The sequence below is a fragment of the Silurus aristotelis genome (genome assembly GCF_946808225.1).
Source record: "Silurus aristotelis genome assembly, chromosome: 9".
NCBI lineage: Eukaryota > Metazoa > Chordata > Actinopteri > Siluriformes > Siluridae > Silurus > Silurus aristotelis.
In genome coordinates, this window is record NC_139582.1 from 11,594,245 (window position 1) to 11,611,757 (window position 17,513).

General features: G+C 37.1%; 1 protein-coding gene across 2 annotated transcripts in view; it reads right to left on the reverse strand.

Moving 5' to 3' along the window:
- The window catches only part of igdcc3 (immunoglobulin superfamily, DCC subclass, member 3), a 69,298-nt gene that overhangs the window by 46,046 nt on the left and 5,739 nt on the right, over positions 1–17,513 (reverse strand). For both annotated transcript variants that reach the window (XM_083550868.1, XM_083550867.1), the window contains exon 2: positions 13,397–13,702. In XM_083550868.1, the coding sequence (XP_083406994.1) occupies positions 13,397–13,702 (306 nt within the window). The remainder of the gene's footprint in view (positions 1–13,396; positions 13,703–17,513) is intronic.

Genomic DNA, 17,513 nt, shown 5'->3' on the forward strand with positions numbered 1-17,513 from the left:
TCTTCTTTCGGCTGCTCCCATTAGGGGTCGCACAGCGGATAACCCGTCTCCATACTATTCTGTCCTTTACATCTGCCTTTTTCAAAAAATCTACCTAAAAGTCTTCACTCACCACATCCATAAAACTCCTCCTTGGCCTTCCTCTTTTCCTCCTGCCAGATGGCGCCATCCTCAGCATTCTCCTACCGATATACCCGATGTCCCTCCTCTGCACATGTCCAAACCATCTCGATCGTGCCTTCCTCACCTTGTCCCCAAAACGTCCTACATGTGCTGTTCCTCTAATAAACTTGTTTCTCATCCTGTCCATCATCGTCACTCCCAACGAAAACCTCAACATCCTCAGCTGTAACCCATTCATTACACTGTCTATATTCTTCATGGTACGCTCTACTGCAGACAACCTTTTTTGCATCACAGACCAGTTTCATTAGTGCACAATAATGTGCATATTATATTACTAGTATACATACAGTACAGACCAAAAGTTTGGACACACCTTCTCATTGAAAGAGCTTTCTTTATTTTCATGACTATGAAAATTGTAGATTCACACTGAAGGCATCAAAACTATGAATTAACACATGTGGAATTATATATGGAATTATATACATAACAAAAAAGTGTGAAACAACTGAAAAATGTCAAATTCTAGGTTCTTCAAAGTAGCCACCTTTTGCTTTGATTACTGCTTTGCACACTCTTGGCATTCTCTTGATGAGCTTCAAGAGGTAGTCACCTGAAATGGTCTTCCAACAGTCTTGAAGGAGTTCCCCGAGAGATGCTTGGCACTTGTTGGCCCTTTTGCCTTCACTCTGCGGTCCAGCTCACCCCTAAACCATCTCGATTGGGTTCAGGTCCGGTGACAGTGGAGGCCAGGTCATCTGGTGCAGCACCCCATCACTCTCCTTCTTGGTCAAATAGCCCTTGATGCCTTCAGTGTGACTCTACAATTTTCATAGTCATGAAAATAAAGAAAACTCTTTGAATGAGAAGGTGTGTCCAAACTTTTGGTCTGTACTGTATATCAATTAATTTTAAATGATATACAGTATATACTTAATTAAATTAAGTAATTTATTCATTTCTTACATATATAATGAAAATTTGACTAAACTCACCATAATGCAGAATCAGTGGGAGCTTAATTTATGGATGCATAAAAAAAAACTACGACTGAAATATGTGCGGGAAATTGGCATAGACAGTAATAGTGTTTTTTTTTTTTACAAAACACCCAACAGTCATAAAATTCAATAAAATAGAAAGTAAATGAAAATGTAAAAGTTTTTATTCTATCTCTGCAGTATTTACTATCCACCCTACATAGACTTTATGAGCTGAAATGTACAATCATCATTCTGACATAAACCGCCAAATTTTAATTTTAATTTTAATTGTATTTATATTTCACTGATTTTAATGTCTACAACAATATTATAGCTGCGTCAAAACACAACCAGCACAAAATGTGAGGACAGGAAGAGGCTGCTTTTTAATGGTGGACAGCCTGGGCCCCATAAAGTGGGTTTAACTGCTCTGGACGCCATAAAGGAGCTGTTAAGTGTAGTGGGGCATGGTGATGGGGGGACACTTCAAGAACCAGTCCAATCCAAAGATGCTGCTAAGGATTTACACTACTGCAGTGAGAGAATTTTTGGCAATAATTCAATCAGTGTTTTTACATAACTAAACAGAAGAGCGTTGGGTTTACATGAGGGACTTGGATTATACTTGTTATTGGATTATAATAATCATCGCTGAGTTTCATTTCTATTATCTTAGTTTGTAGCATTGGACATCATTTATTAAACCTGATTAGATATTTAGATATTTATTTTGTACATTTAGAAAGAACTGTGTTGTTCATGAAAATACTCTTACCTGGGGAAAGAAGCGTTCATATTTGACATTCCCTCTTGAATTTGACAAATGTATTTATAAGGAGACTGGCTGATCTAAACTCTTCTAATAAAGGTTCAATTATATGAATGTTGGTGAGTTTCTGTGACTTTATAAACAGATTATTCAAATTGAAATCACTTATTGATTTCAATTACACACCATTACATTTCTTTTCGATGATCTGAAATAAAGAATCCATAAACTAGCCGTTCAATTATTAATTGCACAAAAGTAATTGCACCATATAAAGTGAGCAAAAGTCAGTGTTCAGGGCGGTCACAGCACTGCAATGACTGAGATGTATTACTGGAAGATTTCATGCACGTCACTCGAAGGAGGCACTTTTATATCATTTTATTATAGTTGAAACCATTTTCAACTCCTTTTTATATTTCTGGAGTTTTGTGTTGAGAGCTAAATATAAATCATCAATACTTTGTGTGCAATTTAATAATCAACACAACTTTTCTAAAAGACTGAGGATCTTTTGAAATCAAATAATAATTAAGTTCACCTCAGGACGCACACCTATGAATTTTTTCCTGTAATTTTTTTATGTTCACAGTGAATATTTGAAATCCACTGTGTATTGTAACAAATCCATTGCCATTTATTTGCTTATGTGTTAAATCTTGCACCTCTTTAACATTGCTGTACAAAATGCAATTAAAAGCTATAATGAGTTTATACAATTGAACACTGGACATATAGCTGTGTATTTTCTGATTTGCCTCTATTATGATCTGTGTACAGATCTAGAAGCATTTTAATTTGACACAAGAGCACAGTGTAAGCATTGCACACACGTGCACACACACAAAAATAAAAAGCTGTGACTCTCAGTAAGGGAAAAGTTGCTCCGCCTCAGCATGACCCTTGACCTTGCCTTTGACCCTGCTTCTCTCCCCTTTAAACCTCCATTACTGAAGAATTCCCCCCAGCGAGCGTTAAATCCCACACAGTCACGCTGAGGAAGACGGACCTGTGGCCTCTTTTCATTTATTTGTTTGAGAAAGGCTGGGGTGGTCCGGAGACATCCGGACTGAGGCTGAATTCATTACCTTCCCTAAAGAATTCTCACGTGGCCCACACAGCCGCTCAGTCCTCAACAGCCCACATTCCTCATCTGTATGTGACAAAAACCTAACCTAAAAATATTCCTACTATGGGTTACTGGAGGTGTTGCATTTTTTATCAAACAGATCTGAGTATCGTAAACGAGAACAGCTTCATCCAGATGAAGTCTGAACCCAAAGTTTGAAATATGATGCTTGATATTTAGGGAAAAGAGACAGACAACTCTGAGTGGCAGCCACTGTTCTTTTCTTGTCTTCACCTCAAGTCAATCAACACAGTCCCAATTTAACTGTTATTAAAATGTCCAAACGAGAGAGAAAGAGAGAGTGAGAGAGAGAGAGAGAGAGAGAGAGAGAGAGAGAGAGAGAAAGAGATAGTAGTAAGAGAACAAGCTACAGAGAAAATGAAAAAGATCATTTAAAAAGCATCATCACAGAGACAATACATCTACTACAGCTAAGTAAGGAACAGAACACCAAGTGCCCTAGAAAAATAATCAACAACAAGATTGTGTGACGAAACTGAATTACTGTTTTCCCCCTAAAGATTAGTCATTTCCAACAGAAGGTCTGGAAATGTTTTATTCCTCTTACATCACAGCAGTTTTCCAACTGATCAGAATTATATTTATTAAACAATTCTATACTTATTTTTTTCACTTAAATGCTGTAGAAAAGCCACACAAATTAGTTCCTGTTCTCCCGCACCTTTTCTTTCGCTTGTAGTTTCAAAACACAGCTTTTAATATAAACATGTCTGTGCTACTGATTTACTGAATTCTTACAAAGCACTGACACTGGAGACTCCTTCTATAAATATGAAATATCCATATCCTTCTCTTCCTGTCACCCCTCCTCTCTCTCTCTCTCTCTCTCTCTAATTAAACATGCTCCAGAGGTTCCAGGGACCACTGTTCCTGCCCCTGTTCCCTCCGTGGAGCTTCCCACTTCGTCCAGGCCTGCCTCTGGATAGTGTCCTTTTCGACTGGAAGCCACTCTGTGCAGCTGGGGACGGTTTCTCATCAACACCTTGGGTGGTTCCATGAAATTCAGGAGTAAGAACTGGAGCTTTGAGGATGGATTTGGGCTGTAGTTAATGTCAACAGTCTGCTACACTGATTTAGGACTACAGTTCGCTTTCGATCACCATCACTGTACCCCACAACATCGTATATCTGCAATAAATGGACATTCAGAAGAAGGTTCATGGTTCCCTCTTGAGTCTAGTTCCTCTCAACGTTTCTTTCTTATGCCATCTTATGACAGTCTCGCTCATCAGGGACAAACTTACACTTATAAAAAACATATTCATTTTTTATCACCACATTATCTGTGTAAAGCTGCTTTGAGACCATTCTTAAAAGCACTATACAAATAAAAATGAATTGAATTGAATTAAATAGAAAGAAACATCCCCTTATCAAAGTCTGTTTATTATTAGTCTTAAATTATGTAGAATGTCTGCTGTACCAGTCCCTGTGAACTACATTTATATTTACATTTGAGGCATTTAGCAGACGCCCTTGTCCAGAGTGACGTACAGAAGTGCTAATAGCGGTTATTATAGACTATTATAGACTATATAACTATTACGATTATCAAAAGAAGAAAATAATGCTCAAATAATAATAATATTCCCAGTCACTAACAACAAATTAAGGTGGAGTTGTGGCTGTAATATCCACTTCAAAATTTTCCATGTGAAATTTCGCATTCATGCTTCAATTCCAAGTATGTACCTTGGTAAATGAAAATATTTCAAATATAGAAAATAACAATATTAAGTCTATTTCTACTTTTAAAAACTAATTTCAAGTTCAAGTTCTATTCAATTTGTTTCTTATTAAGTTCTTATAATTATATAGATGTATTCAATTGTAATGAAATTAAAACAGATCATAAGATATACTGTAAAAAAAATGTGGATATTGTCAGACACTTTTTGGTCCTTGGCCAAACCAAATCTGCTATAATTTAAATGTATAGTACAGCTCTCTCTCTCTCTCTCTCTCTCTCTCTCTCTCTCTCTCTCTCTCTCACACCTTCTTTTAAGTCCAGTCCAAACCTTTCATCCTACCCCATGAGACTGCTTTAAAAGTTGGCGTCTAGTCTATTTTTCTTGACAGCGAAATGATTTCTCACTTTGATACCACAAAGTAATAAGCCTGACCCCATTTCTATGCGCAACATGTCCCCCGACTATATAATGTATATAAACTGTCATGTCTTCAATGCAAGATGTTCACAGAAACCTGAAAGAATCAACTGTTACTTATCTGGAGATTGAGAATGACATGAACCGCGCACTAGGTGACATTTTCTACAATAGCAATAAGTGTGATAATAATAATAATAATCTAACACTTAAAAATAAAAAGATTTTATACTCATGAATATGGTGAAGTTTTTTCATTAATTAACTGATCTGCCACTAAATGTCTCTGGAACAGAGAAGTTTTGTACTTTGTGTGTTTTTGATCAATCAGGAGAAAGTTTACATTTTGCTGTAGTGAATCTTTAATGTTGTACAATTACTCTATAAATCAACAGAACAAAAAAAAATGTGTTAGACCCCCAAAAAAGTTAATAGTTAGCAAACTGGCTCTTTGATCAGTTGCTTGGTGATGAGATTGTGTATAAACAGGTAGGAGGTGTCGATTAACGCAGATTGGTCCACTGTAATGTCCACATGCTGCACTGAGATGATGAAAAGCTTCCTGAGAACAAGCTAATGAGGAACGTTGAGCAAAGAGGGAATAGAAAGAAAAGAGAGAAAGAAAGAGTATAAGTGAAGCACAGAGGGAAGTGTAACGAGCAAGAGAAGAAGGGAAAATCCATCAAAGAAATAACTTTTACAAAGATAAGTGTTTCCTGAGAGGGCCAGGCGATTGAGAAAGCCCACAGGGGGAGTGAACCTTCAAGCAGCGCCCAACAGATCACCATCAAAAACGGAGAACAAGGAAAAGGCGGATTTATGGAGGAAAGCGGGCACAAAAGTGGGTGTGGAAGGAGATGGAGGGGGGAGTCGATGCAGGGGTCCGTCTTTATCTGAGAGAGACTGTGAAGAGCCCTCACTAATCATGACTTGCTTTACAGCTTTTTCTCAGGGGTGTTTCAGGGGTTGTGTAACAGCCCAAATGACTAGGAAGTACAAATTGAGCAAGAGCTCCTGAAGGAAAAAAAAAGAATAAAGACAGAAGCGAACGGAGACAGAAAAAAGGAGCTGCTTTGATCTAGCGGGAGGCCGAGGAGCAGATCTGTGTCGCTTCACTCCGAGCAGGAGAAAAGGCGTCCGGTGGGATGTGTGTACTCCTGAAAAGCTGAAAGAGACGGAGGGGGAAAAGAGGAAGGCCTCTTAAATGCTAAACACAGCCGGCTGGAGGCCCATGTGGCTGGCAGCATGCCTGGCACTCTGCAGAGGCTCTGGTGTCAAAAATTCATCATTTGGTTATTGTTCGCTTCAGTCTAGTTTTAGTCTGATGACAAACAGCAACTTTAATACTACTATACTAAAACACTAGAGCAGTAAGGAATGCTGGATTCTGAAGGCAACTGTGTACAATAACAGAGTACTTTTATTTTGTTACTGCACTTAAGGACATTTTTTAATTATTATTATTTTTTTTAAGTTTGTGTATAAATTAAAAAAGGTTCGTAAAGCTAAACAGAATAATGCAGATAAAAAATAATTCAAATGTAACAATTCTAATTAATTGTAATGTTGATGCAAGGAGACTTTCAGAATGGTAACAGTCAGTGCTTGGTAATTCAGTAGTAATAACACAGCCAGCCGCATTATAGCTTCAAAAGATATAAATGAACGAAGTTGGAAAGCAGATATAAGTTTATAGTTGCTATAACTTATGTGACAAAAGGAAAACTTTGTATTGCAGATAAACAGTTACATACAACTACATACAGTGGTCCTGATTTCTTATTTTTGTGTATGTTTGTCACACTTCAATGTTTCAGATCATCAAACAAATTTAAATATTAGTAAAAGATAACACAAGTGAACACAACATGCCGTTTTTAAATAAAGGTTTTTATTATTGTGGGAAAACTAAATCCAAAACTACATGGCCCTGTGTGAAAATGTGTTTGCCCTCTAAACCTATTAACTGGTTGGGCCACACTTGGGCCACAACTGCAATCAAGCGTTTGGGATAACTTGCAATGAGTCTGTTACAGCGCTGTGGAGGAATTTTGCTTTACTCATCTATGCAGAATTGTTGAAATTTAGCCACATTGGAGGGTTTTCCAGCATGAAACACCTTTTTAAGGTCATGCCACAGCATCTCAATAGGATTCAGCTCATGACTTTGACTAGGCCACTACAAAGTCTTAATTTAGTTTTTCTTAAGTTTTGTTGTCCTTTGTTTTGGATCATTGTCCTGCTGCATAACCCAAGTTTGCTTCAGCTTGAGGTCACGAACAGATGGCTGGATATTCTCCTTCAATATTTTTTGGTAAAACTCTCTCTTTTGGTAACTCTGCCATGCAGACAATTTTTGCCCAGTCTCTTTCTTATGATGGAGTCATGAACACTGACCTTAACTAAGGAAAGTGAGGCCTGCAGTTCTTTGGATGTTGTTGTGGGGTCTTTTGCAACCTCTTGGAGGAGTCGTCGCTGTGCTCTTGGGGTAATTTTGGTCGGCCGGCCACTCCTGGGAAGGTTCTCCACTGTTCCATGTTTTTGAATAATGGCTCTCACTGTAGTTCTCTGGAGTCCCAAAGCTTTAGAAATGGCTTTATAACCTTTTCCAGACTGATAGATTTCAATTACTTTCTACAGAAATTGAACTCAGGTGTGATAAACCACAGTTTTAACAGGGCCAAACACTTTTTCGAACAGAGCCATGTAGTTGGAATTTGTTTTCCTTCAATAATAAAAACCTTCATTGAAAAACTGCATGTTGTGTTCACTTGTGTTATCTTTTACTAATTTTTAAATTAGGTTGATGATCTGAAACATTAAAGTGTGACAAACATGCAAAAAAAATAAGAAATAAGGAAAGAGCAAACACTTTTTCACACCACTGTATTATACATGTAATTGCAAATAGACAAAATGTATAACTAGCTCCAAAGAAATTATTCTGGCTCACCGGAACCAGAAGTTTGTAACCTTTTTTATCCTGGAGAGATGAAAATTTCACTGATAATTGTGTCAAAAAAATTGTTAAATTACATTCTGTCACAGATTCCGAACTGAAGGTTGACTGCCTTCCTTTTCTACTCTCATCGTATCTTATTTTTTCCTCAAATGACAGCTATTTTCAAAGCAGTGAGCCTTTTCATGTGGTGTCATATTGCCTTATTGGCCTCCTATAACGAACCACGACTACATACTTGTACTGGGAGAAGAAATTGAGGGACAAAAAATAATAAACAGAAGTGACAGGATGAAAAGGGCCACCATGTATTCCATCTTAAAAACTAAATATAGATTATGCTCCATGTTCTAACAATGTCCAGAGTGGGAGGTACAAGAGCCTCACAAAGCCTAATGATCTGCAGAACAAACCCCTATTCGTCCTGGCACCTGGAGGTGCTATTAAAGGCTCATTGATTGCAGATAGAAGGAGATGAAGATAGTGGAGACAATTTGCCCTGTCTTCATAAGAGACAAGATCACAGCTTCAAAAAAGGCCTTTGTTCGAGTCACAAAAAGCAAAGAACAGTTTATTCAAAGTGTTTACAGAGCATTTCAGAGGCTTAAACAAACCAATAAACACAGCAGATATACAGTATGTATATCACAGAATGTCTCTGGGAAAAGTATTAAAGCATATTTATATTTCAACTAACAGTTATTATTATTTTGAATACAATTAAAATCACACCTATTTGTCCATATGCAGTTCAATTTCCCTTTTAAATAATCATTTAGATATTTCATAAAAGAAAACATGTGCAAATACTGTTTATTGTATTAACAATTTGGCAAAAAAAAAATTACATCATCATTATCCAGTCAATATATAAAAAATATTTTTGTAATTATACACTTAATCATACACAAAGTCCAAGGGATCTGTTAAAGATTGTTTTGAGATGTGTACAAATGTTCAAAAATGTGTAAAAGTATTCACAGCGCTTCACTTTTTCCACAATTTATTATGTTACAGCATTATTCCAAAATGAATGAAATTTATTATTGTCCTCAATTCTACAAACAATACCCCATAATGACAATGTCAAAGAAATTAGCTTGAAAAATTCTTTGCAAAATTATTTAAAAAAATTATAATTAAAAAAATAATAATAATAATTACATGTAGTATTCACAGCCTTTGCCTTAAAACTCAAAATTGAGTTCAGGTGCATCCTGTTTTTACTGATCATCCTTAAGGTGTTTATACAACTTGATTGGAGTCCACCTGTGGTAAATTCAGTTGACATGATTTGGAAATTCACACACCTATCTGGGGGAGGGTATAGAAAATTTTAAAGGTCCCAATGAGCACAGTGGCCTCAATCATCCATAAATGGAAGACGTTTGAAACCACCAGGACTCCCTAGAATACTTCCTAGAAGAGGTCACCCGGCCTTAGTCAGGGAGGTAACCAAGAACCCGATGGTCACTTTGAAAGAGCTTCTCTGTGAAGAGAGGAGAACCTTCCAGAAGAACAACCTGAAGAAGAACATCAGGTCTGTATGGTAAAGTGGCCAGAAGTAGCCACTTCTTAGTAAAAGGCAAATGACAGCCCAATTGGAGTTTGCCAAATGGCACTTAAAGGACTCTCAGACCATGAGGAACAAAATTCTTCAACTCTTCGGCCTAAATGGCAAGTGTCCTGTCGGAAGGAAACAAGGAACCACTCATCATAAACAATATCATCCCAACAGTAAAGCATGGTAGTGGCAGCATCATGCTGTGGGGAGGTTTTTTAGTGGCAGAAGTGGGAGTCTAGTCAGGATCAAGGCAAAGATGAATGCAGCACTGTACAGACATCCTTGATGAAAACCTGCTCCGGATCGATTTGGACCTCAAACTGGGGTGACAGGTTATCTTCCAACAGGACAATAACCCTATGCGCACAGCCAAAATAACAAAGGAGTGGCTACTTGATGACTCTGTGAATGTCCTAGCGTGGCCCAGCCAGAGCCCATGCTTGAACATTTAAACATCTCTGGAGAGATCTAAAAATGGATGTGCGCCAACACTCTCCATACAAACTCAAGGAGCTTGAGAGGTTCTGCAAAGAAGAATGGGAGAAACTGCCCAAAAATAGGTGCCAAGCTTGTAGTATCATATTCAAAAAGATTTATGCCAAAGGTGCTTCAACAAAGTATTGAGCAAAGACTGAATACTTATGTACAAGTGATTTTAGCTGGATTTTTTGAGGGTTTTTTTTAGTAAATTTGCAAAGATTTTGAACACACTTCTTCTACATTGTCATTATGGGGTATTGTTTATAGAATTTTGAGGAAAATAATTAATCTTATCTGTTTTGGAATGAAGCAGTAATGTAACAAAATGTGAAAAAAGTGAAGTGAAAAAGTTTCCGGATGCACTGTATTTGAACAGAGTATAGTTTTTAGATTTTATTCTATTTTTAGATTTTAAAATGTCTAAAGATGTTTCAAGATATGTTTAGAATAGCATCTAAAGATGTTTAGAAGATACATTCGAGATGTTTCAACATGAACTTTGGGCTTATTTCAAGATATGGCATAGGTTTAGAGATGAGAGTTGAAAATAATTGCTGAAATTTTGAGAATGTTTATGGATATTTAGAAAACTTAAGTGTTCATTTTCATTGTTTGAGGACATTTCAAAAACTGAAGCCACACAAAATTTTCCCAGCTCACTCATTAAAGGAATTAATGCACTTCCAAACACATCACACCATCTCAAACACACCCACAAACATCACCACTCCTCCCATGTCTGTCACACACTTCATTAACATGCACCTCACTCTTTGTTCTCCAACCATTAGCCTGGGGTCTTGGGTCAAAAGGTCCCAAGATGGCTACGTAAAAACTAGAAATTCAAACCCTGATCACAATTCACAAAGGACATGGCAATGAAAGGAGCCACAGTGACCTTTGAACTTGAACTTAAAAGAGGAAAATATCAGTTTTCCTTCTATCCAGATTCCTGAGTCGAATCCCTGCATTTAAAATGCACCATACTTTTTGAGAGCAAAAGTTTTCTTTTTCATGGTATTTAAAGTATTTCATAGTTTATAAATCAATTCTTTTTTTCTAAGTCTGGATTTCATACGCAAGCTACAAACCCACAACAAAGCCAAGGACATAAAGATTTATAGATATGCATTCAAATGAACTCAAGGGATCAATACCATCAGAAGATCAAGGAATCTTGCAAATCTACGCTGATGAGGCTCTCCAACAAATTCAGTGAATAAGTTAGAAAAGCAGAAGTCAGAAATGCAATTAAGAGACTAAAAGTAAAGTTCCACATAATGTCACAAACATAGCTTCATTGGATGAATGACTGGAAGAAAGTTCTGTGGACAGATGCCTCCGAATTTGACAATTTTGTCTCAAACAGAAGAACTTATGTAAGACGGAAAACAAGAGATAAGATTTTAACAAGTCAAGTCAAGTTGATTTCTATAGCACTTTTCACAACAGACATTGTCTCAAAGCAGCTTTTGCAGAATTTAAGAGTTAAGGTGAATGGTGTGTATTTATCCCTGATGAGCAGCCATGGTGACTGTGGCAAGGAAAAACCCCCTTAGATTACATGAGGAAGAAACCTTGAGAGGAACCAGATTCAAAAGGGAACCCATCCTCATTTGGGTGATATCAAGAGTGTGATTATAGTCTTTAAACAATACAAAACACCGAAAAGTGAGAAGTAACATGAGCACTGGAGTGTAAGATTATGAGTAATGTTCTTTCTATAGTCTTTTACAGTCATTTGTGGTTATAGAACCAGGAGCTACTGAGCAACTCATAAAATAGCTCAACATTTGCGATCATCACAGATCCAACACCAGCTTCTCCATGCCAGAGCCTTTAAACACTCAAGGAGGTCCAGTGTCCAAACTCCACATGAAGTGGGATCCAATTTGCACTCAATACTTATATAAGACAGATGACTGTAATAAAGTATAAAAATTCACAGAACTGTAATGTACAACATGGGTGATTGTACATTATAAAGTAAAATTAGGCTTAAAATAAAGAAAATGATTCTCAAAAATCATCCTTTAGGAAAGTAAACATGTATCATAACCAAGTTAAAAAAATGTTCCATATGTTTATTACCAGAGTTTACAAAATCCTGTAAACAGCAACAATGTGATAATTGAGTATATTAAACTAAATTGTATTCTCGCTACATGTATTGTTAATGTGTAACTGCACAATTATTACAAACACTTTAAGTAAAAATGAGGCTTATTTAATTTCCTTGCCATGTAAAGAACATTGTAACATCGGCCTATTAATAGTTTTCTTTCATGTGCATCACTTCTCCGTTCAGCGCTTTTGAAAGGAGAAAAAAGTATCCTCTGAGAGGATCATAATACTGATTTCCTGTTCCTACGCGGTCTGTAGAGGACAGACGGCTCCCGAGGACAAACAGCCGCCACTTTCCTGCTGTGTCTGGAGCCAGAGTGTGTGTTCCATCTCAGCGGTGTAGCGTCTACTCACATAGCGCAAATTCACTAACACTGCTATGTGTGTGTGTGTGTGATTTTCTATACAGGACACTGTAATATCATACACCCAATTAATGCTCATACAAGCAGAGCAAGACATGCTGGGTTAACATATGTGTGTGTGTGTGTGTGTGTGTGTGTGTGTGTGTGTGTGTGTGTGTGTGTGTGTGTGTATGTGTGTGTGTGTGTGTGTGTGTGTGCTTGTGTGTGTGTGTGTGTGTGTGCAATTCAACAAAGGATGCTATAGCATCATGTATACACATGCCATGGTGTGAAGTTTATGCTCATACTGCTGGAATAAGAAATTGCATAGCCTGTGATTGTATATGGGTGTGTGTGTGTGTGTGTGTGTGTGTGTGTGTGTCACTTGGCTGTTGAAACTTTTAACAGTTTAAATGTATAGCAGAAATTCTGGTCATGCATGTAACGTGTGTGTGTGTGTGTGTGTGTGTGTGTGTGTGTGTGTGTGTGTGTGTGTGTGTGTGTGTGGACACAATGTTAAACACCGTAACACCCATACACCCACTGCTTATACAGGCAGTTCAGAACATGCTGGGTTAACCTTTGTGTGTGTCTGTGTTTGTGTGTGGGGTTTACATTAACACAAGTCACTGTAAAATCATACACTCCACAGCATGAGGTTTATGCTCATAGTGGCAAACTGAGACATGTTTTAGCTTGTGTGTGTGTGTGTGTGTGTGTGTGTGTGTGTGTGTGTGTGTGTGTGTGTGTGTGTGTTGAATAGCATAGGTGCACACAATCCCTACTTACTGGCAGCCTGCACTTTGGCCTTGCGGCTGACGACCAACCCAAAGGAATTCTGGGCCACACACTCGTAGTCTCCCTCATCTGAAGATCCATCAGTTCTGCTCCTCTGAAATCTGTTAATCAGCAGCGAGCCGTTAATGAATGTGGCGTAGTTCTCATCCTCCAATAAGAGTGCGCTGTTTCTCCTCCACTGTGTAGTGATTGGTGGAATCCCTTCCACCTGACAGTGCAGCATCAGCGGCTGCTCCTGAACTGCGATGATGTCACTGGGTTCCAATGTGAAGGACAGCTCGGCTCCACAGCTCACACCTACACAGAGCAGTCAAGAAATAAATCAACAAAACCCCCTTCAGTTTTTAAAGTGGCTTCAGTTTCAGATTAATGTTTTATTAATATAATTACAATAAGTATAATCTACTATTATTGAAAATTTTAATACTCATATGTTTTGCTCTTTCAGGGCTGCAAGATGAATGTCGAAATAAAGATATGAAGATTTACTTTCAGTATTCAAATAAAAAACTTAACTATTTTAAAAACAAAACCATTTTAAAGGTAATTTAATAGAAAACAAACCAATTATTATATATTTTTTTAAATCATAATTATTTATAAATTTTAGGAGCAAAACATTTTTTTTGCAATTATTTATTATAATTATTTGATGGGAAAATGACCAAAAACTGTATGTAAAAGATCCTCGCCCAATGCAAGGCTAGTGCAATTCCGCATTGTTTGATAATCGCCTTATACTTTGTTCTGCCTGCCAATTTGGATTTCTTTGCCTGTTAATATAATAAACCGTACACTTGTATCCACCTCCATAATAGTGAGCATTCACATTACGTGACTCTGTAGTTTAGTATATTGGATATTAAGCAAATTGCAGCACAGTATGGTTTGTCTCTCATATTGGAACAAACTCTGATGGCCTTTTAACTGCGGCTATTCTTCATATTTTATATAAGCCTCATTTTGTTATACAAACCTGGCAACATTGATCACTGGGAAGTCTTCTGCTAATCAGAGTTTAGACTTTAACACAGATCGTTAGAAACATTAGACAGATTTGTAAGAAAAACGCTCAGAGGAAATGTCTGAGTAATGGTGATAGTTGCGTGAGGGGGCTTTTTTAAGCTAGGTAACCTAGCCTTGACATTAATGGACAGCTTTCATTAATACAAAGCCACAAAATACTCAATGGTCACATGATGTCTGTTCAAGGCACAGATACAAATACTGCTCTAATTCTTTAAATAACATTTCCGTATTTTTGTATGTCCTTGAGTCAGAAGTATTGCACGTTCTCAAGAATCCTGACAAGGACACACACACACACACACACACACACACACACACACACACACACACACCTTACCATCCTACTTGTCCTGTGCCACTATGTTTTGACTGGCCTGTCTTAAAAACACGTCTCAGGCTCACAGCAGCTGATCGTGAGCTCCGCAGAAGCTGGATTTTTGGTCTAGATCCCAACTGCTAGCTGGCATTTTGCTTTTACAAGACATGTATATCTTTCATCATACCCACTGCACATGCTACATCTCAAGATAGTAAAAGCCACTTGGAGGCCTTCTTCCTATGTACAGGATTACTTTCTCTCTATCTGATTTTACTGATCAGTAAGAAAGCACTTGCATCCCCTCCCACTGAGCAAACATTCTAACTTATTATTTTAACCCACAGCCTTCTCATTCTTTGAACAGCACGTCCCTCTGCCTCAAACCGTACATGGTGACATAATCCCTGTTTTTCTCTTTCTGTCTCTCTTTCTCTTTTTATCAATCATGATCTCACTAGAATTCAATTAGCCCAGCGTGATTCAATTACAGTGAACAACCACTTTTACAGTGAGCAACCACTTTTACTTACTAATGTCATTGGTTTAAAAGCTAAATACACTCTGTGCATGCTTCACTATACTTTTATACTTATTCATTTCCTGCCCACTTATCAGAAGCACTGTACACCTTCTTAAATCAGCCAATCATTTGGCAGATACGGGTCAAAAGCTTAGGTAAACGTTCATGCCAGACACCAGATTGAAGAAAAGGTGTGATCCCAGTTAATTTAAACATGGCATGGTTGTTGGTACCAGATGGGTTGGTGTGAGTATTTCGGAAAACTGTTGATCTCCTGGGAATTTCATACATGACAACATGAACAAAAAAGCACTCCAGTAAGCAAAGGTTCTGCCTTATCAATGATGAGATCAGAAGAGAATGACCAGACAGGTTTGAGCTGAACTGAAAGACTACAGTGCCTCATATACTCACTATAACCACAGTGAGCCAAAAAAAAAACAATAAATAACTACATGGGGTTTTACTCCTATCAACACAGAAAAGGATTCTGAGGCTACAGTGAGCAAAGGAAAATAGAAAAATATCACCTGCTCCAATTTCAGTGATCTTGTGACTATTGTGGCCTAATCTCTCTCTCTCTCTCTCTCTCTCTCTCTCTCTCTCTCTCGCTCTCTCTCTCTCTCTCTCCCCACTTTGCTCTCTCCCTAAATGACAGTAGTCCAAACATTAATTACTGTTCCACCATTTTGCTCACTTAAATTCATTTTAATTAACAGAATCAACAGTGGATTTATCTGTGTATTCTTTGCCAGTTTAGTATAACTAGGTCAAAGCAGTGATTCTATATTGTAATTAAAATAAACTTTTAAATAAAGTAATCAATTTCACTATTACATTTAAGTAAAGGTAATACTTTTCCTAAAAGGGTCTACTTAAAAATCTTTAAAGATTCATGAAAAGGACAAATGAAATACAATGTAAGGATTGAGAGCAATACAAAATGTTTTTTAAATAGATTTAGGAAAAAAAAATTTTCATTTAAAAAGCATAACTATCATATTGATATTGCCTAATGCAAGATTACAAAATTATATATATATATATATATATACATATATATATATATACATATTTTATATATACATATATATACATAAATATACATATTTTGGGTTGTTTAACACTCTTTTTTTTTACTACATATATATTCATAACATACATATAACATATGCATATAACATATCCATACATGTTCATTCATTCATGTCTTCAGTATATATACACAGATATATATAGAATCAGTTAAAAGTTTGGACACTCCTTCTTTGAATTAACTTTGAGGGACATTGAGAGTGAACTTTGCACACTCTTGGCATTCTCTCAGTCAGCCTTATATGATAATCACCTGGAAATTCCTAAAAGTGTTAAGGAATTGTTGTCTGCTTTTTCTTCACCCTTTGATCTAATTCCCAAACCATCTCAACTAACTGTGGAAGCCAGGTAATCTAATGAAGCACAAGTCCATCACTCTCTTTAAAGAAATAGCTCTTACAGGATATAGAGGTTTGTTTGGGGTCATTGTCGTGTCGGAAAACAAATTATGGTTCCATTAATTACAAACCAGATGGCATGACACCTCCTCCTCCATGTTTCACAGTGGAAACCATACATTCAGGAACCATCCATTTACCCTCTGTACTTCTAACAAAGACATGGCGTTTAAAACCAAAAATCTTAAATGTGGGCTTTGATCAGATCAAAGGACAGTTTTCAACTGATCTAATGTCCATTTCTTGCCATTCTTGGCCCAAGAAAGTCTCTTCTGCTGGATGTTTTTTCCAAAATAATGATTTCTTTGCCACAATTTAACCATGAAGGCCTAACCACACAATCTGCTCTGAACAGTGAATGTTGAAATATCTCTGCCACTTTTAGTTAATTGGTAATTTCTAAGACTGGTAATTCTAATAAACTTATCCTCTGCAGCAGAGGTAGCTCCTCATGAGAGCATGTTTCATCATAGTGTTTGATGGTTTTGGACTGGGGACTGCACTTCAGGATACATTTAAAATTCTTAAGATTGACTGACCTTCATTTCTTAAAGTAATGATGAAGTGTATTTTTTCTATTAGGTGTTCCTTGCCATATGGATAATATGGATTTGAACAGTAATTGTAGTAGCGTTAATAGGGCTATTGACTGACATGCTAGGTAACTACCATGTGAATTTGATGAGAAACTGCCATGAGTTTGCCAAGCTGTCGTCAAAGCAAAATATAGCAACTTTGAACAATCTA